The sequence below is a fragment of the Gopherus evgoodei genome, chromosome 4 (assembly GCF_007399415.2).
Source record: "Gopherus evgoodei ecotype Sinaloan lineage chromosome 4, rGopEvg1_v1.p, whole genome shotgun sequence".
NCBI classification, from domain to species: Eukaryota; Metazoa; Chordata; order Testudines; family Testudinidae; genus Gopherus; species Gopherus evgoodei.
This window is the reverse complement of record NC_044325.1, coordinates 150,898,052-150,923,095: the sequence shown is the minus strand read 5'-3', so window position 1 is coordinate 150,923,095 and position 25,044 is coordinate 150,898,052. Positions and strand designations below refer to the sequence as shown.

Genomic DNA, 25,044 nt, shown 5'->3' with positions numbered 1-25,044 from the left:
AAAGCAGAATTAACAGCACAATTATTCTCTCACTCACTCTGCAGTGGCTCACCAGTGTGATTGGATGCCACAATCCCCTCCCCTCCTTGATTATTTTTTTAGTGCAGATTTTATATACAGCTCGTTGATGGCCTTTCCCTGGACAGTTGAATGTGGTTGCATCAGAAATGGCCTGCCTTTGACCCTTCGCACGATTCCTTAACCTGCTGGGGGGCAGCAGGAAGACAAACGTCACAGCTTCTCTTCCAAACAATTTCTCCTTCGCCACCCCCCGCCCTCCATGGCTACAGTCTCCAGGATTTTACCAATCCAAATTAGCTCTCTGCAACTTACATGGACAATTTTAACTCTCACAATGTAACAAATTTGACCTGGAGTTGCTACTGCATGTTGTTTTTTAACCAGTGTGTCTACCCAATTTTTGCCCTCCCCGTCCAAATTGCTCCCTAGTTACAAGTCTGATGGGGGGGGAGGGGAACTCATTCCAGTGGGCATGGTCCATTTGCACACTTCCCTTTAAGAGCTGAATTTTCCACTGCTGGGCTACAGTTTTCTCTCCTTTCCACCTGTGCAGCCACTCTGTCCTCCCCTAATGGCAAAGAAAGGAATTGCAGGATGTAGGATGACTATTCATCAGGTCCCAGGGAGATTTTCTTGTGCCTTCTCTCTCCCTGCCTGAAGACAACTATTTCATTTGTCCACCACAATAAAGTGAGTAGCTGCAGGGCTTACTCCACTGGCCTCTGCATGGAGAGAGAGTTAAACCAGGCTGCTGGAGCCAAAAGGAACAAAGAGGAAGTTCAGAGGAGCAGGATTTCCTGTGATGAGTCCCTGCTGTGTAGAGGACTGATACAAAATTTCCTGCATCCGCACTGTGAGCAAAGCCCGAGAGTCCAACCTGAGGGGAGTCTGTGCTAGCCAGTGGGGCTGTTGGGATTTGTCTGCTGACTCGCATCCTCACCAGAGATGGGTCCCAGGACATTCTTCTCCCTCATGCTCATCTTCATTGCCTGGGGTGAGTTGCATTATCCTTCCCTGCTGCTAACGCCCCGCCCAACCACACTGTTCTGTAGGCACCACCACTCCACAGAGATGGCTTCGTGGAATCAGTGGGGAACCCTGGTCCTGGTAGAGAGGTGTCTTCACCGCCGTGCCCCTCCTGCCGGCTTAGCACCCATTGCTTTCTCTTGCTGGATTTTGGCAAAGAGACCAAGGACTGGGAGGTCCATGGACTCTGAAAACCTCACTCACCCCAGGCTTGAGAGGTGGAAGGTGAAGCAGAGGGTGCCTGGCTCCCTGTCTTCTCCTCTTCCCCCCACCTCTCACCCTGACCTTGAAGCTTCCTTTGTCTCTCCATCCCACTTGTGCCCCTTTCCATGCACCTCGGCATGGAATGACCTCCCTCTTCCTATGCACCCAGAGGTTCCCCTGTCCTCCAAAGTCATCCTAACTCCTCACTTTATGCTTGGGAGGAACTCCCTGTAAACAGCCACAAAACTGCCTCCTTGTCCTTCAAAATTCTCCCCTGCCATGACAGCTACAAAAACTTGACATCAGTCATGCTGCTGGCATGCCGAGACCCCTGCCCAACCTGTTGACTAATATGGTCACATTATTTGCTTGCACTCCTCCGTACGGCTGCAACCAGCTCTTGGCCTGGGTTGTAAGCTTTTGGGGCAGGGCTGTCTGCTTGTTCTTTGTACAGTGCCTAGCGCAATGGGGTCTTGGTCCATGAAGAGCGCTCCGAGCCGCTCCCGTGATATAATTAATCATCATAATAATAGCACCAGTGGGATTAATCTGCCACAGAGCCAGGGCTGGGACAGGTTCAGCACCCACTTCTGGAGCAAAAGGGGGAAGCAGTGTGCTGACGGATTCAGGTCCCACTCTGCTTGCTGGGCAGCACAGCTCTTCACTGCCACAAGCTAGCTCTAAATAATGTGGTTCATATTATTTTACTTTCCTTTCACTCTAAACTCTTCTCCATTCCCTTCTTCCTTGGGTCATGATGGATTCTTCGTCACTGGCCATGTCAAAATCAAGATTGGATGCTTCCCGAGAGATCTGCTGTAGGGATTATTTGGGGGCAGTTTTCTGGCCTGTATCATCCAGGCGGTAACACTAGATACCACCATGGTCTCTTCTGGCCTTGACTGCTATGAATCTTGTCTGTCACCACCTTTTATGTTTGTACCATGTCGTTTTTAAGCAAGAGACCCCTTCTTTTTCATTTGTTGTAAAGCACCAAGCAAAATGTTGCTGCTGTATTAATAATTATTGTGTATGAAAAACCACTATTGATAAATGAAGCAATCAGTGAAAATCATTAACAAGTCTAGCACCCCCTAGAATCATTCTTCTCCCTGCATGAGGGTATTGATACTGCTATGGTGGTGCCACCAGATGGTGCTGTTACGCACAATCTTAGCATGTGAGCCAGAGTACAGTCTTGGCAGATATAGTCTTGTTAGTTTGGTAATGCAATTTATTTTTGGGGGCCAAGTGTTGCAAAGGGCAGGAGGGTTTGTTGCTCCTTGGGAACCTGGCACCGATGCATGGGCTGAGATCACTGACAGAGGGGCTTGAATGTGTGCTATTTGTGACCACCTCTGTTCCAGGACTGGTGCATAAAATGTAAACGATCAAGGTGCACTAAGAAACTACTCAGACTTCATGTCACTGATTTCTCCTGCAATGAGCAATTGGTGTAATACTTACCTGCCTTTGGGACCAATGCATGAAACATGCTGCACTGATATTTTATTCTCTCTTGCATGCTTATTGCACTTGTGGTTCCCGATCTTCATACCAGGTGCCTGCTCTCAGGAGAACTGTCTCTGCGCCCGCGGCTTTTGTAACGAGGGCTGGGTGCAGTATCAAGACTCCTGCTATAAGGCTTCAATGGAACCGATGAAATGGCCTGACGCTGAGGCAAGTCTGAATGCAGGGACGTAGCGTGGCTTAGTGGAAAGAGCCCCAGCCTGAGACATAGGACAGTTGGACTCTATTCCCAGCACTGGTTTGCTGGGTGACCTAGGGCAAGTCACTCTCCTGTCTGTGCCTTCCCAATCAGTAAAATGTAAAGATACTGACTGACTTTGTAAAGTGCTTTGAGATCTTGTAACAGTGCATGGCCTCTGGTCCTACCTCTCTCTGAGCACACAGAGCACTTGGAGATGCTCTGCTTGGGAACACCACTTGTAGTTGATTTACACCAGTGATCACCAACCCATCGATTGTGATCAACTGGTCGATCCTGGAGCCTCTGCCAGTTGATCGCAATCTGTGGGCCGCTAAAAGTCCCGCAGTGCAGTGGGGCTTAGGCAGGCTGGCTGCCTGCCATGGCCCCACACTGCTCCCAGTAGCAGCTGGCTGCTGGCACGTCATGGTGGCTCCTGGGGGAGGGAGAGAAGGCGGCTCCGCATGCGACCCCCACTCCCAGCACTGTCCTCACAGCTCCGTCCTCGCAAGAACTGGCCAATGGGAGCTGTGGGGGTGGCACTTGTGGTCACGGGCAGTGCACGGAGACTTGTTGCCCCCCAAGGGGTACAAAGAGATGTGCCAGCAGCCAGCCACTTCCAGGAGTGGTGTCGGGCCATGGCAGGCAGGCAGCCTGCCTGAGCCTCGCTGCTCCACCTACCGGGAGCTGCCTGTGGTAAGTGCCTCCTGGACAGAGCCTGTACCTCGTACCCCCTCCTGCACCCCAACCCCCTGCCCCAGGCCGGAGCCACTCCTGCACCCAAACTCCCTCCCAGAGCCAGCACCCCTCACCCCCTTCCACACCCCAATCCCCTGCACCAGCCCGGAGCCCCCTCGTGCATCCCAACTCCCTGCCCCAGGCTCAGCCTGGAGCCCCCTCCTACCCTCTGAACCCCTCAGCACGTCCAGAGCCTGCACCCCTCCTGCAGTGCACCCCAACCCCCTGCGCCAGCCCGGAGGGAGTGGGGAATGGAGTGAGCAGGATGGGGCCTCGGAGAAGGGGTGGGGCCTCAGGGAAAGGGTGGGATAAATCCTGGGTTAATCTTAAATTCAAAGAGTGATCTTGTGTGTAAAAAGGTTGGAGACCCCTGATTTACAGTGTTCCCGCCTCACCTTTTCAGCATAGTGCAGCACCTCATCTGCAATAGCACATAATCCTCAGCCCCTTAGAGCAAGGACTGGAGAGGGAGGAGAGCTCGCCCCCAGAGATCTCTCCTGGGACTAATGCTGAGGGTACATCTACACTGTGATTAAAACCCCACTGCACTGTGTCTCTGAGCCCATGTCAGCTGCCTCGGGCTCGCAGGACAACAAATAGCTTTGTAACTGTCGGAGCTTGGGCTGGAGTCTGGGCTCTGAAACCTGAACGTCAACACTGCAATTTATAGCCCCATAGCCCGAGCCCCAGGAGTCCAAGTCAGCTGAGCTGGGCCAGACCCGGCCATGCTGCAGGTCTTTGATTGCAGCGCAGACACTCTCCCCTGGCACTACCTTCCTGGGCCTCATTAACCCTGTAGCTGTCTGCAGCCACCTCTGACCTGTCACGTAGGCACAGCTTTGCCCCTCCGCTTTACTCTGGGGCTCTTTAATGGGTGCCCCAGCGGGCAGAGTGCTGGTCCAGCTGCTGTCGCCCAGCGCGCCGGCCCAGATCAGCCGATGAGAAGCTCTTGAGAAGAGCTAGGGAGTATTAACAGCTGGGCATATTTGCTGAGCAGGGAGAGAGACAGGGGACAGGAAATGCTCCTGAGGGCACATTACTAAGAGCTGGATTCTGGCCAGCCATGGGTGGCGCTGTACATGGCTCCCTTGAGATCAGTGACATGATCTCCTATGATCTCCGTGATCTCCAATCGGTGACGTGGGCTCCTATGCAGCATCTGTTCCAAGGGCTCCACGGACGTCTCATTAAATCCTGAGCCCTGTGCGTGAATCTGCCCCTTGAGCAGCTGGTGTGACTCGTGCTAGGGGGAATCTTGGAATCCTTCCTCCACCACATGAACAAGTTGGGGGAATTTCCCAGCCTTCCAGATGGCATCTGTTCACCTACTCTAAATATTCCTTGGATGGCCATTATTCCCCTCCCACCAAGATCTCTGTATCCATAAGCTTATATTCAGCTAGAGGGCATTTCTTAGAATCACAGAATATCAAGGGTGGAAGGGACCTCAGGAGGTCATCTAGTCCAACCCCCTGCTCAAAGCAGGACCAATCCCCAACTAAATCAACTTTGTGGGTCTGTCTGTCTGTCTGTAAGGTGATAACGCTTGAATGCCACATGCCATCTGTTCCAAAACGTCAGGGAAACTTCTAGCCATCGATGCCCAGAGTTCTATTGATCTGGGGGTGGGGGGGTCAGAAAAAACAAAAATGGGGAAATGGAGGACACGGGTCTGGTTTTTGCAGAGCAGGTAGCTACAACCACCTCTCTAATTGTTGGTGGAGGGCAGCCATTAACACCTTCTGGCACAACACAGCCCCTGACCTGAGCTCTGCCTGTCCTCCCAACAGACTTTTCAAACGTTGACATTCTCAGGCTGTGTCTACACCAGGGAGAGGCAGAAGCTCTGTAAAAAAAGGGAGGGGGGGCATAGGTGCCTGAATCATGGCCCCTGGCCCCACTGCCTCTTCCCCAGAGACCCTGCCTCTGTGCTGCCCCTTCCCCACTAGCCCACGCCTCCACATCCCCTCTTCCCCCACTTTTAAAAGTGGGATGGATGTGTCCCCTTGCCCCCCCCCCCATTCTGGCACATGCTATAATGGCACAATTGCAGCTGTGCTGCTGTAGTGTAGCCACTTACTATAGCCACGGGAGGGGGGCTTTTGTCCCTGTAGCAAATGGCCTAGTCCCCTCCCTGTGGCGGAAACCAAGGTCTGAGAAGCTAAGAGACTTGCCCAGGGCCACCTGGTGAGTCTGTGGCAGAACTGGGAATTCAGGCCATCTCTCTTGAGGGCTAGCCCCTGCCTCAACGACCAGACCACCCCCCTTCTCTCGGGCCCTGACCCACTGATGTCAATGGGCGTTTTTCCATTGATTTCTTAGCGTTTTGGGTCAGGGGCGCTGGTTGCAGCCTTGTGTGATTTGTCCATGCGGTGCCTTTTCAGGTGGCGTGTCAAAGCTATGGCAAGAATTCCCATCTGGCCTCCATCCACAGCGTAGAGGAAAATGACTTCATCTTCCACCTGATGGGCAAGCCGCTGGATTACACTAAAGGACAGGCCTACTGGATCGGTGCACATGACACTTTCAAGGTAGCTCCTGCCTCACTCATCTGGCACAACCCGCAATCAGAGCAACTGCAAGTCAGAGCAATCGCCGAGGCTGGAGGGTCAGACTGGCATTTCCACTTACTTATACCAGAGAGACATCGTGGGATTGAGGGCAGAATTTGGCTCCCTCTGTCTTACATTGTGGGCTTATTATTTCAATCTAAAGTAGAGCGAAGAGTGTTTGCCTGGATTAGGCCCCAGGAGTCCTCAGGTCTATTCCTGCCTCTGCTGCTGGGGTGGCTTTAGGCAAGTCCCAGCATCTCCTTGTGCCTCAGTTTCCCCATCTGTAAAATTAGGGTAACGCTACTGACCTGCTTTGTAAAAAGTTTTGAGCTCTACTAATGAAAAGTGCTAGAGAAGAGGTAGGTGTTACTGTTCCTGAGCTGCAAAGCATGCTGGGATACAGGATGTAAAAAAGGCGCAGTGGAAACTACAGCTGTTTTGTCACCTCCGCACTCCAGCTGACGTTCACCCTCTAAGAAACAGGCCCTGCCATCTGGGCTTGCGGGAGAGCTAGGGCTGGGCGTGGCTGCTGCATGTGGGAAAGATGGAGGGCCGGTGCAAGGAAGTTTCACACCCTAGGGGAAACTTCCATCTTGTGTCCCCCCCAGCGCCTCCGCCCTGAGGTGCTCCCCCCACAGCAGATCCCCTCCCGCCCTGAGGTGCCCCCCTTGCAGCAGATCCCCACTCCCCACCCTCCGCCCTGAGGCACCCCCCCGCCCCAGCTCACCCCCCCCACTCCAGCTCACCCCTGCTCCGCACACGAGCACCCCAAGCATGCAGTCGCTGCTTCACTTCTCCCGCTTCCCAGGATTGCGGTGCCTACGCTGATTGGCGTTGCAAGCCTGGGAGGCGGAAGAAGTGAAACAGCCACAGCGTGCTCGGGGAGGAGGCAGAGCAGGGGTCAGCTGGGGCAGGGAGTTCCCCTGAGTGCCGCCCCCCCCAACTTGCTGCAGAGAGCCCTCCCTGCGCTCCCCTGCCCCAGCTCCCTCCTCCTAAATGCCAGTGGCAACGAAGGTGGCCGAAGATCCAGCCACCGCGGTCACTGCCGAAGAAAATGCCCCCCCCCCCCCCGAAATCCCAGCGCCCTAGGCAACAGCCTAGGTCACCTAAATGGTTGCACCGACCCTGGGAAGATGTGTTAGGATCTGGTGGAGGCTGGTGCGATCCCAAAGTGGAGGTGACACTGGCACGCGAAGGTGAACGCGGTGCCAGTTTAGGATTATAGCAGAGCTGATTCCAAGCCAGGGCGGTGCTGCTCACTCTGACAGACAGAAGGATGGCCCAGCGCTTAGGGCAGTGCAAGGGGACTTGAGAGTCCTGGGTTCAGTTCCTGGGTCTGCCACTGTCTGCCTGTGTGACCTTGATGCAGTCACTTAATCTACCCTGTGCTGAGTTCCCCTATCTGTAACATGGGGCGGACCCTTCCCCACTCCCCGGGGTGGTGTGAGGCTGACTCTGTCAGTGCTGGAGAGGGCTTCAGTGAGGAAGAGGCCTCCACAGCTGGGATATTAGGTGCTAGAGACAATGCTGATCCCTTACTGGCTATTGCTCCATCTCCTCTCCCTGCAGCGCTCCTGGCCCCCGGTTTGGTCACTAACACTGTCACCCTTTCTCTAGGAGGGGTCTTTCATGTGGACGGATGGTTCCAAATACAATTTCCGGACATTTCCTGCAGGCCAGCCCGATGGCCTCCCAGGAGAGAACTACCTGGGCTCTTGGATCCTGCAAAATGGTGGGAGTTTTGTCCTGGGGGTGGGGGGCAGAGGCTTGGTGGCTCCATTTGGTCAGGGCTGGCTCATTATCTCAACCCCCTGACTCTCGCCAGAAGAACATCACCCAGATTCAGTTCCTGCTGGTTGGCTGCACCATCCGATCAAATCATTTTGCTGTCTGGTTTGGTCCCCTGGCCCTGCCCTAGCAGCTCAGTCCACTGACTGACCTACCTCTGCCCCTGACTGTGGCTTATGCCAAATGCTTTGGAAGAAGACAACCCCTGCCTGCACCCCTCCAAAAACAGGCCAATCCAAACAAAAGCCCTCCCTAGTGTCTGGCCATTTCCTGGGGAGAGCCCTCCCCAGTACACCCCGATCAGTGCCAGAGGATGGAAAACTCAAGTGCATTGTGACCCAGGTTCAAAGTGAACTCCGCAAACAGAACCATGTGTGATCACCTCGGGCTGGGAGCAGCTCCGGCCTGCCCCATGTGCCGTCAGGTACAGCAGAACTACGTATGTGCGTGCAAAGAGGAGACACGTGGGCGGGGGGTGGGGGTGGGGTAAAGGAGGGTTGCCCCTCCATTTGCTGCTTGGCTTGTACTAAGCATGCTCACATGAACTGAGCATGCTCAGAAACACTACTGAAGCCAGCTGCCCTCACTCCGTCCTCCCCCACTATTGGCAGGCATGGGTCATCGGTTACATCAATTTGCAATGGAGAAATTGATGACCCAAGATGCAAGATGGCAATGGACAAGGGCAATATTGTTCTCAGCCTTTCTTTTCATGCCTCATCTCAGTTCCCACTAGTGTTTTCCAGTATCTATCTATCTAATCACCCCAGCCATGACCGAACAGATGTCCACACAGGTACAGTGGTTACATTAGCTCTCACATGCAGATGACTTTCCTAGTCATGGAAGTGCCCGTTCCTGCCAGCGGGTGGTTTGTTCTTAGGCTGATTCCTTCTGACTCCGTCTCTTTCAGGCTTTGTAACCTGGAACGACTATAACGCCAGCCGGTCCTTTCCGTTCGTTTGCAAATACACCCTGCGGAACAGGTACCATCCAGCTTCGCTCCCACCAGGGCGGGGTATTCTCCGGACAGGTGAACTCTAGCAGAGGCTGAAGGTGTCCCGGTGACTGTTTGGGCACCCCCGGGGCCCTGTTGTTGTTTATATTGCAGTTGTGCTCAGACTGGGCCAGCTACTGTACAAACACGTAGGAAGACACAATCTCTGTCCCAGTGAGCTCCACACACAGCGATGGCAGCATCCTGCCTGCACACCGCCTGCTTGGGAAGAGACGTCTTTGGGGAGCTTAGTCTCCAGGACTCCTCTGGCCTATGGGTGGGTGACTCCTGTGAGATGGGTACTTTGCTCCCAGGCTGAGATCCACCAGCTCAGGCAGGAGCCACTAAACGGCCTTCAGACAGGAGCATCTTTAGTTACTGCTGACCTGAAACTGGCCATACTGGCACTAGAGCCTTAGATGGGAAAGGCCTCGTATCCCCTTCCCTGACTCCCTAAACTTGCTGGGACCACTTCCCTGGGGCCTCGTTGGAGCTAGTACCCCCTACAAGGCAAAGGCCCCATGTCCCATTTCCCATCCCTTGAGCCAGCTAGTGCCACACCCTCGGTCCAGATCAGAACTGGCCCCCCTAGAGAGAAAAGGTCCCATCCACATCTGGGCACCACAACCAATAGCTGTTTCTCTTCCTATTTTGCATGGGCAATGCCTGTTCCTACAGCTTCAGGGACCAATCCTGGTAACAGGACGTGGTGGAAGACGCGGCCTGTATCCTGCAGTGGAGGCTGCGTCACTTTCCTGTTCTGTAGCTTCACATCTGGAACCAATTACTGCTGTGTCCTTATCCCATCTTTTGTGTCCTGGGTAGGACTGGGCGATTAACAGGTTTGGGGGTTTGCTGGGAATTCTAAAAATTAGGAGGGGAAATTTTTAAAAAAAAAATATTGTGCAAATGGAGAAGTGGGGAAAATCACTTTGCACCAAACAAAAATTTTGTTTTGATTGTGACCATATTAAAATTCTTGTTTGCTTGTTTGTTTTTAATCAAACTAAAGGCCATTTCAAAAGGGAAAGTAGTTTCAGACCAAACATGCCAAACGTTTCGATTTGTTCTGGGTTATTTTTGGTTTTTAGTTGTGACCGATACACTTTAGTGAAGCCAAAGCGATTCACCAAATGGTTCGGTTTCACCAAACCTGCATTTTTCACCGGAAAAGAGGCTGGTCTGAAAGGTGTCACACGACTGTATTCCCCCTCGGTCCCCGCTGGTGGGCTCCTGCTGGGAGCCACTTTCCAATGGGACCCTGCAGCAGGCCGGAGGCTGGGGGAACAAAGGTCACAGTCTCTTTGGACGCCAGAGCCACCCAGCTGTACACTGCACGCTCACTGCCATGGCATCACTCAGCTATTCTGCTCATGCAAATCTGCTTAGAGAACTCCCTGCTCTGATCCCTGCTTGTCTTTCTCCCTCCTGCTTTATACATGTACCTGGGCATTCCTACCAATGTTCTGGGCCAAAACAAAATGATCAATAAAAAAGCTACGTGGCAAGAGAACGAATGTAGTAGTCATTATACAGCACCTGGCACAGTGGGGACCTGGCCATGGGTGAGGCCCCCAGGTGCTACTGTAATGCACCTAATAATGTGCAGCACCTGGCACAGTGGAAGGTGTCAGGGCAGCAACATGTGGGGAAAGGTGTATAAAACCACTGCAGCTTTGCCAGGTGGAACATTCGCTTGCAGTGTCGCCTTGGGGATGAGTCAAGGTTCCAAATTTCCTCTTGACTCTCTGAGATTTCAAGGGACAGGGCGATTTCTACGCTCTCCTCCAGCTGAATTCCCCATCGCAAGTCACCAGCACGACCCTACAGGGCTCTGCTGAATCCCTGAGGTGGAATTGCTCTGGTAGGCGTTGGGCTGTGTCTGCTCTTGACTATAACCACAAAGGGCTGAATCCCAGAGCCCTTATCCAGCCGGTAACATTGGGGCGTTTCCCTGGCTAAGGGCTGTGTGAAATCTGCAGGCCCAATGCTACAGCCTCAAGTTACGAGGTGCCCCGAATGGAGACTCTGCTCCTGCAGGGAGGCAGCGTTTGCTCCACGGCAGAAAAATGGGGTTCATCCCCCTCAGCCTGCCTGGATCCCCAGATCCCACATGGATCAGGCCATTGGAAGACTGTAGCTGACTTGATGCAGCGTATAAGTTCTGCCAAGGGGGGGACAGTCCAGGTACCGATGGGCTCTCTGTCCTGGTGGAGAAAGGCAGCACATGACACACTCGAGTTAGAAACAAGACACGGATGTTTGCCAGGCTGGGTGAGTAACCCTGGCACAGCCAGCCAAGGGAAGGGGGCCTTCAAACCCAGCCAGGAGGCCTTGGGGGAAGACGCTTCATCCAGACAGTCGTTACTGGGCGCAGGGCAGGAGGAAATGGGTGAACTTTAAGGGCCTGTGATATACAGGAGTTCGGACTTGATGATCTAATAATCCCTTCATGTCTTAAACTCCATGAGTCTCTGCAAGGCACTGCATGCTCAGGCTCGGCCAGGCAGGTCTTTGCTGGATCTTGGGCTCCTACGGCTCTGCTTCAGGCCCGACAGCCAACAGAGGAACACCTCAACAGGCATCTGCCCTTGAGATGTCCTGCTGCAGGGTTAGGGCACCTCAGGAAAGTCAATGCGGTCTCTGGAGCAGTCTCCAGGGAGCCGGTGGGGAGTGATTTTTGCCCAGAGTGGCACCTCCTGCTGGCTGTCTTGGGGATTAGCACCGCAAGTCAGTAGCCCCATTCCTGACGTGCCTTGCCTGCCATCATGTCTGCTCTCAGATCCATGTCATGCCAAGGACCGAGGTATCCTCTGAGTCACTATCTGTGCTCACCTGGGGAACTGGCAGTCAGGTGTCCAGTCTCTACCCCAGTGGCGAGTGGGGGGACTCAGACCCTGAACGTAAGGGTGCTGGGGGACCGAGTGGGGCAAATGAAAGATAAACTACCCATTGCAAAGAGCAGGGGGACACCTCGCATACCAGAGGGAAACGTTTAGCGATGGTATGCAGGGCCAGGCAGAAGTGTGTCTCCTGTTGAGGGAGGCAGAAAGAGAAAGGGATGAGCTACAGCTACAGCTTAGGCAGCTGCAGGGTAGGAGACACCCAACCCCCCCGAGGGATGTAGTCTTGAGCGGGACGGTGTGTGATGGGGTGTCTACCCCACACAGATGTAAAAGGGGCTAATCCTGCATGGGAGCAGTGGAGTTCGGTCCTCCAGTCAGCCTAGAGAGGCTGTGTTGGGTGCAGGCAATCAGGAAAGGGCTGCAGGGAGCAGCCAATCAGAGCCCAGCAGGCTCACATAAAAGAAGTCCCTGGGGCAGAGCTGGTCAGTGGCTGCTGGGAGCTTGAGGAGTCAGCACTGTGTCTCTAGCAGGCAGAGAGCCCTGCAGTGTCATGGACAGAGCAGTGCTGGCGGGGACCGGGGGGGGGGGCGAGAGGGAACTCCCAGCTGGCTGCTAGGACTGTGGCCCTGAGGGAAGAGGGTGCTGGGGTTGCAGGGAAGTGGCCCAGGAAAACGTGCTGAGCAGTTGGTTGGGATGCAGCATGTGGTGGCCATCTACAGGGTCCCTGGGCTGGGACCAGGAATAGTGGGTGGGCCTGAGTCCCTCCTCTGCCCCACAGGGAAAGCAGCTGGATTGTTAGACTGGGATACACCTCTACCCTGATATAACGCGGTCCTCGAGAGCGAAAAAAATCTCACCGTGTTATAGCTGAGACCGCATTACACTGGGATAGGGAGAGGAACCGCTTTTACCACTCCCTGCCCCAGCTTCTCCCCCTCCCCTAGGCTTGCCACACCAATCAGCTGTTTGACCCTGCAAGCCTGGAGTGTGTGTGGGGGGAGCGGAGCAGCAGCAGCGCTCTCAGAGCAGGAGGCGAAGATGAGCTACAGCGAGGAGCGGTTCCTCTGCGCTCCACACCCTCCCCCCCGTTACTTGCTGCGGCCCTCCCCTGCCCCAGCTCACCTCTGCTCCATCTCCTTCCACGAGCGCGCCGCAGCCCTGCTTCTCCCCCCTCCCTCCCAGGCTTGTGGTGCAAATCAGCTGATTGGTGCTGCAAGCCGGGGTGGGGGGGGAAGCGGAGCTGCGGCGTGCTTGTGGGAGGCGGCGAAGCGGAGGTGAGCTGGGGCAGGGGTGCCTGGGGAGGGCTGCAGTAAGTAATGGGGGAGGGGGGGCAGAGGAAGCACTTGCGGTAACACAAATTCGGATATAATGAGGTAAAGCATCCCTGTCCCCCGGAGCGCTACTTTACCGCATGATAGCCGAATTCGCGTTATATCAGACTGCATTATATCAGAGTAGAGGTGTACTAACCACCGGAAGGGGGAACATGGATGGTGACACGGATGGAGGCCTGAGTTGCAAAGAGGGTGTTGTGGTGCCTGAGGTGGTGAGGGGGGCTGCAGGCAGATGCAGTGACGGTGTGCAAGCTGCAGACGGGGTGGGCGGCTTCAAGCTCCACCCCAGCGTGACCAGGAGGAGGTGCCAGTCTGGCAGCGGGTGATGCGCCCTGTGACATGCCCATCCCAGAGACAGCATCCCTGCAAAGGCTTGTCGCTTTGCATCCTGACACCCTGGTGTGTCGGTAGCTGCACTGGCCCCCTGTAGCCTTGTGCTTCACTGTCTTGTTCTGGGTGCCTAGCTCCTGCTGAGGTGTTTGCCTCAAACAGGTTGCCAGCCAGCCTCACCCAGGACTCGGGCCCTTCCTGGCCCTGCAGGATGGGGTCACGCCAAGGTGGAAGGTGGCCCAGTGTTTACAGGGCTGGCTCGGTGCTGGGAAATGAATGGCCGTGCTTCCCCCGGGGCTGTTGTACTCACCACAAAGTGTCAGCCCAGAGCAACAGGTTGGGGGGGACAATGCCCCACTAAAGGCTGTGGCCACAAACCCTTTGGAGGAAGAAACTGCACCACAGGATGTTCATTTTACCTTTGGTCCTTTGGCACGAGCTGTTTGATGTTTGGGGCCTTATTTCTGTTACTGTGGGCAGTTGATGAGACAAGTCACATCTATTCTTTGGTGCCATCTTGCATATCTCCAAAGAATGTATACACAGTCCTGACAGCAGCAGGCATCAGGACCGGCCCACAACATTGTGGCACCTGAGGCGGGGAGCCCCATGCCCCCTCGCTTGGGCCAAAACTTTGAAAGGTCTCAGTTCTGCCTTCTTCCTGTTCTACCCCGCTCATCGTACTGCTCTGCCTACCTATCCCAATAAAGGAGATATAACTTAAAATGCCTTGGTCAAAAATTTTAAGTAACACTTAAACGCCTGAACAGCAAATGTAACTTTTGTTTGCATAGTAAACACTGCATTTTTATCTGTTTGAAAAATCAAAGTGGTGCTTTCCATGCCTTCATGGCTGCAAAGATTTGAACTGTTTCCTGCTGAAGGTCCGTAGTCTGGGCCAACTCATGCTCTGTTGAGATGGTTGCAAGGCCAACCAGCCTCTCCTGTGTCATTGTGGAGCGTAAATGTGTTTTATTAACTTCAGCTTGGAGAAGCTGTGTTCTCCACTGGCACCTGTTACAGGAAGTGTTAGAAGTATGTGCAGAGCAACAAAAGCATTTGAAAAGAGAGTGGTCATCTTATGGGTGCACATATATTCCAGAACAGCCTTTGGAGTTGATCCTGCTGAAATGTATCTTGACAGGGCTTTCAGTTCATCACCTAAATCACTCGCATGTCATCATGTGTTAACACTGTCTCTAGTGCCCTGTATTGCTGGTGTAGGTCTCTCGGGTATAGTGAGGAGTTTTGGAATATCATACAACATCCCAAATATACTGCTGTGTTCCTTGAGCTGCATGGAACGTTCTTCAATTGACTGTATTGCACAATCTAGCACCTGGTTAAAGAATTCAACTTTGAATTATTGTTTGGGGTCTCTTATGGGATCACCCTGTGCCTTGTAATCAATGTCTTCTGCTTTGGTGACTCTTGTATTTTTGAATGGGTAGGAAAATAGCTTCAGTGTGAAGTTCCTCTGCCAACTTCTGTGCACTCTTCTGAACGTTTTGAAATCCCTCATCTGACCGGTAAGACTGTAGGTATGACTTTGCTTTGTCCAGTGTTTCCATTGCTCCAGATATATCAAGGTCAACACCTTAGAGTCTCTTACTGTTTGAAATAAAAGTTGTAAGCATGTCATGCCACAACACTAAGCCACACAGAAATGTGAAATAATGTATGTTTCTGGTGATTCTATTTCCCTCTGCCACTGTTCTCCCACAGACAGTTCTTGTCATAGCATTATCCACCAAAATGGCAACTATGGCATCATCTATCTTGCCAATTTGGTGTTTGTTAGGCTTTATCGCCTCCACTCGACTTTCCCATCGTGTGGCTCTTAGTGGGTTCAGTGTCACAGTGGATGTTCCCAGATGTTGCTTCGAAATTTGCCATCGATGAGTTGATGCAGAGAAAAATACGTAGACACTTTGAATTACATTAAAAAATTCAACAGCCTCACTAGAAGCTGATGCTGCATCACTGACCATCAAATTCAATGAATGGGAATTGAATGGGACAAAAAAACTCGAGGGTTTAACTCTCGGATCCATGTCTGCACTCCTCTGTTCTTTCCTCTCATGTTGGCACCATTATCGTAGCCCTGACCTCTCATGTCAGCTATTGCAATCCCCATATCTTCCAGCTTTTTAAGAAGCACATATGCCATACCAGCTCCTGTGGTATCATCAATGTCAATACATTCTAGAAAATGCTCTCTGACAGTCACCATTCAGGGACATTTTCACTAGGTTCTGTTGTTGTTGTTACAAAATGCATCATTAAAGTTGTTTGTTCCGTATGGCTGATGTCCGGTGTAAAGGCCAGAATAACAGAGTCATATCTTGCTGGCTTCAGATCTGCCAAAATCCTCTGTTTGACTTTTGTTGCCAGTAACTGTATGATCTCATTTTGAATTGTTTTTCCACGGTAGTGGTGTGTGTACATTTCTTGGGTGGTGACTCTGTCACGGAGTCAGGGCCTGTGCTTCCATTTAGGTGACCTAGGCGGTCGCCTAGGGTGCCATGATTTGGGGGAGGGCAGCATTTTGCCGCTCTCGGCGGCAATTCGGCGGCGGTGGGTCCTTCCACACTCTGGGTCTTTGACGACAATTCCGTGGCGGGTCCTTCAATCGCTCTGGGACCCGCTGCTGAAGTGCCCTGAAGACCGGGAGCGCGGAAGGACCCCCCCGCCGCAGAATTGCCGCCGCCGACCGGGAGCATGGAAGGACCCTCGCCTAGGGCGCCAAAAACCCTGGCGTCACTCCTGCACGGAGTGTGAGGAAGTCAGTGCCCTGCACCCCTCTGCCTGAGATTCACCATGACCTTCAGCCAGCCAGTAAAACAGAAGGTTTGTCAGATGACAGGAACACAGTCCCAAGCAGAATGTCTAGGTACAACCATAACCCCTCAATCAAGTCCTTCTGGGGGGTTCAGGGAGCTTAGACCCCAACTTGGGGTTCCCTGCGTTGCACCACCCAGCCCAAGACTGAAAACAGAACTCGTCCAGCAGCTCTCTTCCCCCTCCCCCCAGCTCCTCCTGCCTGGGAGAGTGAACAAAGGAGAGAAGGTGTCACTTCTCCCAAACCCCCCCCCCCCGGCTCACATTGCAGCTCAGCCCACGTCCAGACTAACCCGCGGCATCGGCGGGTTAAAATCGATTGCTCAGGGATCGATATATAGCGTCTAGTCTGGACGCGATGTATCGATCCCCGAGCGCGCTTACATCGATTCCGGAACTCCATCAACCCGAACGGAGTTCCGGAATCGACATGGAGAGCCGCGGACATCGATGCCGCGCCGTCTGGACGGGTGAGTACCTCGATTTTAGAAATTCGACTTCAGCTACGTTATTCACGTAGCTGAAGTTGCGTATCTAAAATCGATTTTAATACCCTAGTCTGGACGTGGCCTCAGATAGCTTCCTTCAAGGGAAGTTCCCAGTCCCCAATGTAACTCTCCTGCAACATTCCCAGGTCAAACCTGCCCTGCTTCCTGCTCCGTCACAGACTCTTCTTAGATGCTTCTGGAGTACAGCACCAAACTCAGTCATCAGCTCCACAATTTTAAGGAAGTTTCCATTATTTGGCACATATAATTGATCTGAAGTGCCACACAGTGCTAAGGTTTGGATAGCAGCATTCTCACAATGGCAATGAGCCTTTTCTGAACATTTTGCCAGTAAAGAGACTGTGATGCAATCTTCTCTTGATGCTGACCATCTATGGTGGCCTTTAACCTTAGTCTCATCTCAAGTTCTTTCCACCTATGGAATTCTCTCTGGTGATTTGCTGCCTTCTCATGGCATGCCAGATTTCTAGACAGATTCTTCCAGTCCTTTGTTCCTGTAGAACCCAGTGTGGCTGGAACATTAGACTGGAAGAGTTTGCAACAAACAGTATGCAGCATTCTGGGTTTTTGAGTACATAAGCCATGGCCTCTCCTCTTTGTCACCATTGGGGATTTCACACCAGGAATGTGTTGGATGGAAACTTCTATTTTCAGTGTCTTTGGGGAACGTGAAGTTTTTCACTTCCTGCGGCTCTTGCAGTACAAGGCTCAGGCTATTGCTCAAGTGAGTCCACAGTCCTGGGTCATCTAGACTTAAGGAACTAAACTCAGCAGCAGCTGTTTCTTGCGCACTCTCCTCTGTGGCTCTCCACACTCAATTGAAGAGGACAAATAAGCAGGCTGGAAGCAGGGCCTGAGTGAGGGAAGATATCAGCGTCTTAAGGGCCTAACTGGCTCCTAGTACTTCAGTTGACTGCCTGTTCTCCTCAAGCAGGTTCAGGGAAGCAGCAGGAAACTCCCTGAGAAGCTGGTGTGAATCAGTCCAGGCTCCTGGGGGTGCTGGAGAGGTACATAAGAGGCTCCTCCTCCTCTCTCTCCCTGCAGCTCCTGCTGCTTTCTGTTATTCCCTCACCTTTTCGCCCGCCTGCCTGTTATGTCTCTTGTGCCCTCCTTCCTCCAGCACAGCACTCCACCCTCTCTGTGCATCTAGAGCAGAGAGAAAACATATGCACCAGCAGCAGGCACAATTTTCTACACTCTGGGTCCTAGCGGTGCCCACCACAGCCTGGCACCTGAGGCAGCTGCCTCAGTTTGCCTCATGGTAAGGCCAGCCCTGGCAGGCAGCTCCCGTTACCAGAAATCCTCATGCCTGCCTCTCCAGCGTGCTGTCTGCCCAAGAAGCCCAACAGGTCCTTCCTTTCAGGGCCACGCTCACAACTGCTGCTTCTGGCTTTCTTTGTCTCCAATACACACATGCTTTGAAAGCAGGGAAACCCCTTGTTATAGGGACTGATGAACTGCCTCCTGATTGGGTTTAAGAGAGGGCACCTGGGCCCTAGGCCAGTCCACTGGAAGCTGCTTGACTCTGAGGAGGAAAGGAGAGACCCAGGAGCAGCTGGGGAGAGCTGACAGAGTGAGAGGAACAATATTGAGAGCTTAGCATTTTCCAGATCCAGACCCTGGTCGTCGGCAGGCAGGATCGAACCTGGAGCTAAATGAGCCTCTGCTGCATTAGCTAAAAGCCACATGGTGCATAGTTAATGTTGTAGCAGATTAATTAACCTCTAATCAGTGCCTCTAGAGGGGCCACAGCACCACACCCAGGAGGTGTGTGTGGGCTACACAGGCTAACCTGATTTCAGTTTTTGTGCTTCCTCCAGCTGTCAGGCCACTCAGGATCCTTCCCACCAGTTGCCTCTAGCTGACCACTGCTGTGCACAGTGACGGAGCACAAGTGTGGAACAATGTAAGTATTTAAGAAGGTGGAGGGGGGGAGGGGCTGTTTGATGGCGCTGTGGACTGGAATTCAGAGAGGTGGCTTCTATTCCTGGCTCTGCTGCGACAGCTTGGGCAGGTCACCTCCCCTTTCTGAGCCTCGGTTTCCCCATCCGTGAAAGGGGATGCTAATTACTTTGTGAAGTGCTGTGAAATCGCCTGATGGAAAGTGCACCATAAACCCTAGGGATGACTAATCTGGTCTGCAGCCTTAACTACAGCACTCAATGCCAGCTCTCAGGCTGTAAGGAGATGTACTAGATGACCTGCAATCAAAGTTAAGGTTGTGCAGAGCCCCTTAGCTTTGGCATCTGAGCACTGACAAGGCAGCAATCTTAATGCAGTATTTTTGTCATGGAATGAATAAAATACATTCCCCATTAGGCCAGTCCTGTGGAATGCTCCCTAGGGATTAGGGCTTGGGTAAAATGAACGGTGCTTGTATCCTGAAAGCTTTGGATTTCGTCAGATACGTTGTTCTGTTTCTGGCCTGTCATTTTCATCAGGGTCAGACAAGGCTCCCGTTGTGTTTGCATTCCTCTTCATGCTTCGCAGCCTTAATTCCCAACACAGGTTGAGCTGCAACAGCCGCAATCAGAAAAATGAAGAGACTTCTCAGCGCCTCTATCTACACACCCTGCCCTTGTCCTATTCCTAACATTGTTCAGTTGGAATAATTGTTTATTACTCCACAATTATATGACATCATAAATTGGGCCCTACCAAATTCACAGCCATGAAAAACATGTCACAGACTGTGAAAGCTGGTCTTCCCCGTGAAATCTGGCTATTGTAGGGTGGTCATGATACTGTTACCCTTACTGCTGCCCTGCCTTCAGAGCTGGATGGTCAGAGAGCAGCTGTTGCTCCCCGACCATCCCGTTCTGAAGGCAGCGCAGAAGTAAGGGTGACATGATATGCTATTGGGGTTAGGGCGATCAGATGTCCTGATTTTATAGAGACAGTCTTGATATTTGGGGCTTTTTCTTATAAGGGCTCCTATTAACCTTCCCCCCCTCCGATTTTTCACACTTGCTGTCTGGTCACCCTAATTGGGGTTCTAACTCCAACTCTAAATTTTAGCAGACATCCTTGTCCAGGGCAACTCACAAAGATTACAGTTGTACAGTACAATACTTGTGTATATACTGTATGTGCATATCCACAACATTTACTATTTATGCCGTGATCAACCTGTGAAAAATGTGATTTCTCCACAATTTACTAATCCTGAGTAAAGCTGTATTGTTACCAGTGTAATGATCTGTACCTGCAGTATATTATTCAGGCATTAGGTATTTCTATGCACTTTATAGCGTTCCAAACAGAACGTGGGTCCTGGTAAACAAAGGAATTCACACCAGGTGGAAGCCAATTTGTTTGACACTCGTTGTGGCTGGTTCTTTCTGTGTATGAATGGTTAGAAGTCTATGGATCACAACCATCACTAGAAGGAGCTATTGTATTAATTTAAAACAATCCTGCTTTGTGCTCCCAATGACACATCCCTGCACTGGTCTTCCACTTCTGGAGCCCTAAGAAAGAGGCTGCAGCTGGGCGCAGTGAGGTGAGCTTAGTCAGTGCCCTCACTGCTGGACACTTATTAAAAACCCAAACATGGTTCCTGCTGCCTCATTGTCTTGCCCTCCCCTGTTTCCTCTATCGCTCTCTTCCAGTCTAAGCACAATGCAGCTGCTGCAGCTTGCCACGGCCAGCCCTGGAGCTGGGTCTATGCACTTTGCCTGCAAGAGCAGGCTGGGAAATGCCTCCAAGGACTGCGAGGAACCTACAGGCTCTAGCAGCTGAAGCGCTATGGAGCAAGGTACTTAGGCCTATGTCTTCACAGATACTTCAGTGCCCAGCTCCCATTGTTTTTAATATGCATTAGGTGCCTAAATATCTTTGATCTGGGCCTTAGAATATCATCCATCCATAGGCCTAGCAGCCACTGTGACCTTTGCTCAAGGGGGTTTTCTCATGGCATTTGACTCTCTAGTGTAGTCCTGGTTGCAGCTGCTTTTACGTACAGAAGGACCTGGGTTCAAGCCCCAATGGAACCAGCTGTGCCCTGGTACCGGGTGTAAAAGCCAATGCTGCAACCTTCAGGGCTGCTTTTATGTCACGGGGGAGACTATGTTAGTGCCCACCCCTCTTCTCGCCCATCTTGATTCCCAGAGGCTCTTTCCCAGTGAAATGCAAAGGGGGTAATGTTGCCTGGGGGATAGGGCACTTGACTGGGGCTGGAGAGACATGGGTCTATGTTATTGGCTGCCTGGCCTGGGGTACATCACTTCACCTCTTTGGTGCCTCAGTTTCCTGTAGCACAAAGAGAGTGATGCTGATCTGCTCTGGAAAGCGCTTTCAGATCCGCTGATGGACAATACTATGAGTCTATAGGGACCCCTGGCTTGTGCTGCCACCATGTGGCCACTGCCTTTAGTGCTCAGGCCACTGGCACTCTGGATTCCTTGGCGAGTCCAACAGGGATTCTCATGAATGCAGCGAGGCTACCCATCTGCCTCCCAAGCTAGGGCTGCACCTCCTCCCCCATCAGCAAGAGTGCTCCAGCTGTGCATCAGTAAGGACTACGAGATGGGGCCCGGGTACTCCGTGCCCTTCGGAGGCCTCTTCAGCTGTGCAACAGGGACTGTGACCCTAAGGTGACTGTGACCCCCCACCAAGGGACTGTGAATGACCACTACCTGAAGCACTGCCTGGCAGAATTCGGCCAACACCTGGCTCTGATCAGCGACAGCTGCCAAGTGGCATTCTACATCCAGTCTGGGTTGTTCACTGGAGGGGCCCTGCCCCCAGCACGGCTCCCTCCATACACCTACCCATGTGCTATGATCCTGGTGACCAATGTCAATGTAGAGTGCTCCTGGGTCAAAGATGCCCAGATGCAGCTGTGGTGGCTATATGGGGACCAGACAGCAAATGTGAATAATTGGGATTTTGGGGGTGGGGCAGGAGGGGTAACAGGAGCCTATATAAGAAAAAGACCCCAAAATTGAGACACTCTATAAAACTGGGACATCTGGTCACCCTAAGCAGCTTGAGAATCCTGCTGAGATGTGCTGTGCTGTAGGGCTGGATGGGAGAGGGGGCCTGTTGGTAAAGAGACAGCTGGTATCATAGTGGCTGTCACCACTGGCCTGGCCATCCTCATTGCCCTGGCAGTCTGTGGCTCCTGGTGGTACAAGGCCAGGGGTTACTGCACAGTGGAGGAGGGGCAGAGCCTGATCCCACACAGCTTGTGTATGGCACCACTGCTGAACTGGGGAGAGATGCCACCAAGACCTGTAGACCCAGACAGGTTCATAGACTATCAGGATTGGAAGGGACCTCAGGAGGTCATCTAGTCCAATCCCCTGCTCAAAGCAGGACCAGTCCCCAGACAGATTTTTGCCCCTGATCCCTAAATGTCCCCTGCAAGGATTGAACTCACAACCCTGGATATAGCAGGCTAATGCTCAAACCACTGAGTTATCCCTCCCCTCCAATCCTGCTGGCTACTACTGGGGAAAGCCCCCTCCACCCCCAGGCAGAGCAACAAGCTTCCTGCTGCACAGAGCTGTGGGCTCCCCCTCTCCACACTGCATGGCAGAGCCACAAGCACCCTCTCCTCTGCTGGGCAGAGACGAGATCCCTCCCCCCCAGCCTGTAGCTGTGGCCCCATGCTCCCACCAGCCAGCCACCTGGAGCTAGAGATGTGTCGGGGTAACTCTTGATCCTACCTCAGAGAGAGACTGGAGTGGCGCCAAGTGCTGTCTGTGCTCTGAACCACCCAGCAATTAGAGACAGACACAGGGAGGGCAACTCCCTAGCCCTCCCCCAGGGCTGACGTGTGGGGGTGGAATTAACCCAGCAGGGTGATGGGGAACAAACAACCCATGGATATGGGTTGGTTGAGATCAGGCTGGGGGTGGCTGTGACCCAGGCACGACCCAATTCAGGGATCACTCTAAATGCCCCCTCCACATGGGCCAGTGCAGAGCTTCTCTGTCCCTTTCCTCTCCACCCGCCCGCCCCCACAAATCCCCTTCTGCCAATTCACCCCCATGAGATGGGGGCCTCAGTTTCTGATTGGCCTGTCACCTACCCTTTTGGGGTGTCACTTTGGGCCTGCCAAGTCTTGAGCCCCTTCCTAATGCCCAGTAGAGGGAAAAGCATAACCAGGCAGGGGAGGAGCCAGGAGGAGGACAAGGTTGCAACGCTGAGGTGTCTGAATAGTGGATGTCATGGATCTACTGGGAGGTGGTGGGGGCTTCAGAGCCCTCTGAGCCCCTAGCCACAGAGACACCCACCCTCCTATGCAGCAGTGCCAGGGGGCTGACACCAAGGCGTGGGGAAGTACATGCACTTTGTATTTCAGAGCCCCCATCCCCTCCCAGGAGCCCTCCAGTCTGCAGCCTGCCTCTCTCCCTAATCCCTGGCACCCACTGCCCAGCCACGCTGGCTTAACGCCCCTCGTCTCACCTATGCCCACATGACCCCACCGGGAGTGCTGTGTAGTTTCGGGTGCCTTTAGGGTCATCCTTCAACAAGGGGAACCTCCCCCCCCAACATCTCTCCTCCCCCTTTCTCTCATGCTACAGGCCCCAGACCTCCCTTGGCTCTTCTCTGCACGGTGCCACAGGGCTGCTGCGCTATAGCAGCAGATTGGCAGAGACAGCGCTCCGGTCACACCACCACTGCCCCACGTTAGTTTCCCCAGCTGGAAAGCCAAGATGATGTTCACCCTGCGGGGGGGTGGGGGGTAGTAATGGATGGGCAGACCTCCTTACACCCAAGGAGGCAATGCAAAGCCCAATGAAAGCCAGAGACCCTGCTCTTGGACAACTATCATGATACACGAGAGAAGCGGCCTCTCTGCATCCATAGGAAGTTTTTTCCAGCATGCTCCCAGGGGGCATCCATAAAAGCAAGAACAAAAATGGTTCTAGGTTGTGTTCTATTGAAAATACCTCCTCTCACCTCCAATCCTCCTCCCCTTTTCTGAGTGCACATGGTCAGCTCACATGCCATTAACGACAGACGGCCTCCTAGGAACAGGATGCAGAAAAGGAACCCAGAATCCTGAGTCAGCCACTACCTTCTCTCCGTAACCTCCGGCAGGTTACTACAATAGATTAGAAAGATGCAGCTTTTCTTTTATTTCAGTCAGCAGTTAATTGCACAAGGGATAATGCATTAAAAAAAATTGTAAAAAAATAAAATAAAATGCACACAGTGTTGTAGTCTGTGAAATCCAGCATTGTGTTTGGGGGAACGAGGTGGACAGATTCCTAGATCAAGAGGGTTTTTTCAATAGACTGGCCCTGCTCTTCCCTAGGAAAACAGTCCCGGGATTTTAGGGGTCACTCCTAGTATAATCCACCCTGTTCTACCACTCGCTGAGCTCAGCCCTGCATTAAACAGCTGTCAGGGGGCATTCAATGGGCTTTGAGGCAGATGGGGGAGGGGAGAAAACCTGAGTATCTTTGGGGTAGAGGGAATTAATCACAGATCAGAGGGGACATCATCTCTGGCAGGTGAGGGGGGCACTGCCTGCTCAGACAGACCAATGCAGAGATCCGTTTCAACTCAACTCACCGATACCTAAAGATTGGTGGTAGCGATGTGGCGGCCATGCTGGTCCCAGATTATTAGTGAGAGCAAGTGGGTGAGGGACTCTCTCTTATGGGATCGAATCGTGCCGGTGAACGAGAATCAGACTCCGTAACTCCCTCTTGGCCGTGGGTCGACTGTCCCCCTGGAAAGAAGGGGCTCTCGCATGACCAGTTGCCACAAATGGGTAACAAAAGACACACGGACAGGGCCGGGTGACGCAGACAGCAAACACCCTCCCGCCTGGTGGGAGAGCTCTCCATTTATTAAATTGGCACATCCAGCCTACATGGGCGGGCAGCGCCATCGCGTGGCAACACACCAGAGAGACGGGCACAATGCACCGTTCACAAACAGAACACAATATACAGCAGGACACTGCACCACCCCAGCTGCACACCCTGCATCCAACGCCACGAGGACACACAAAGACAGGAGAGGGATGACCCTTCCCATGGCCTGGCCTCCCTGCCCCACCCACATCCTTCTGGAGAAAGTATAAAACCACAGTTAGAAATTAAACAAAAGCACAGCTGGGGGGAACAATCACAGGGGCCTGTATGAGACCCCTTCCAAGCCTCTTCCCCTACCCTAGAAACCAAGTC

General features: G+C 52.9%; 1 protein-coding gene across 1 annotated transcript; it reads left to right on the top strand.

Annotated features, from left to right (window-relative positions):
* Positions 1-831: 831 nt before the first annotated feature.
* Positions 832-10,547, top strand: LOC115651062 (snaclec 3-like). The gene is made up of 6 exons (XM_030561914.1): positions 832-1,015; positions 2,813-2,931; positions 6,082-6,228; positions 7,867-7,981; positions 8,951-9,023; positions 9,713-10,547. The coding sequence occupies exons 1-6, from the start codon at positions 967-969 to the stop codon at positions 9,732-9,734; spliced, it is 525 nt and encodes a 174-aa protein (XP_030417774.1). The 5' UTR covers positions 832-966; the 3' UTR covers positions 9,735-10,547.
* The last annotated feature ends 14,497 nt before the right edge of the window (positions 10,548-25,044 follow it).

What these genes read in the sequence shown, in the direction of transcription:
- LOC115651062 (XM_030561914.1), top strand. Translation starts at nt 967, where the DNA reads ATGGGTCCCAGGACATTCTTCTCCCTCATGCTCATCTTCATTGCCTGG. An exon ending in GCTCATCTTCATTGCCTGGG is followed by an intron (nt 1,016 to 2,812) that starts GTGAGTTGCATT and finishes TCTTCATACCAG; the next exon opens with GTGCCTGCTCTCAGGAGAAC. An exon ending in GTGCACATGACACTTTCAAG is followed by an intron (nt 6,229 to 7,866) that starts GTAGCTCCTGCC and finishes CCCTTTCTCTAG; the next exon opens with GAGGGGTCTTTCATGTGGAC.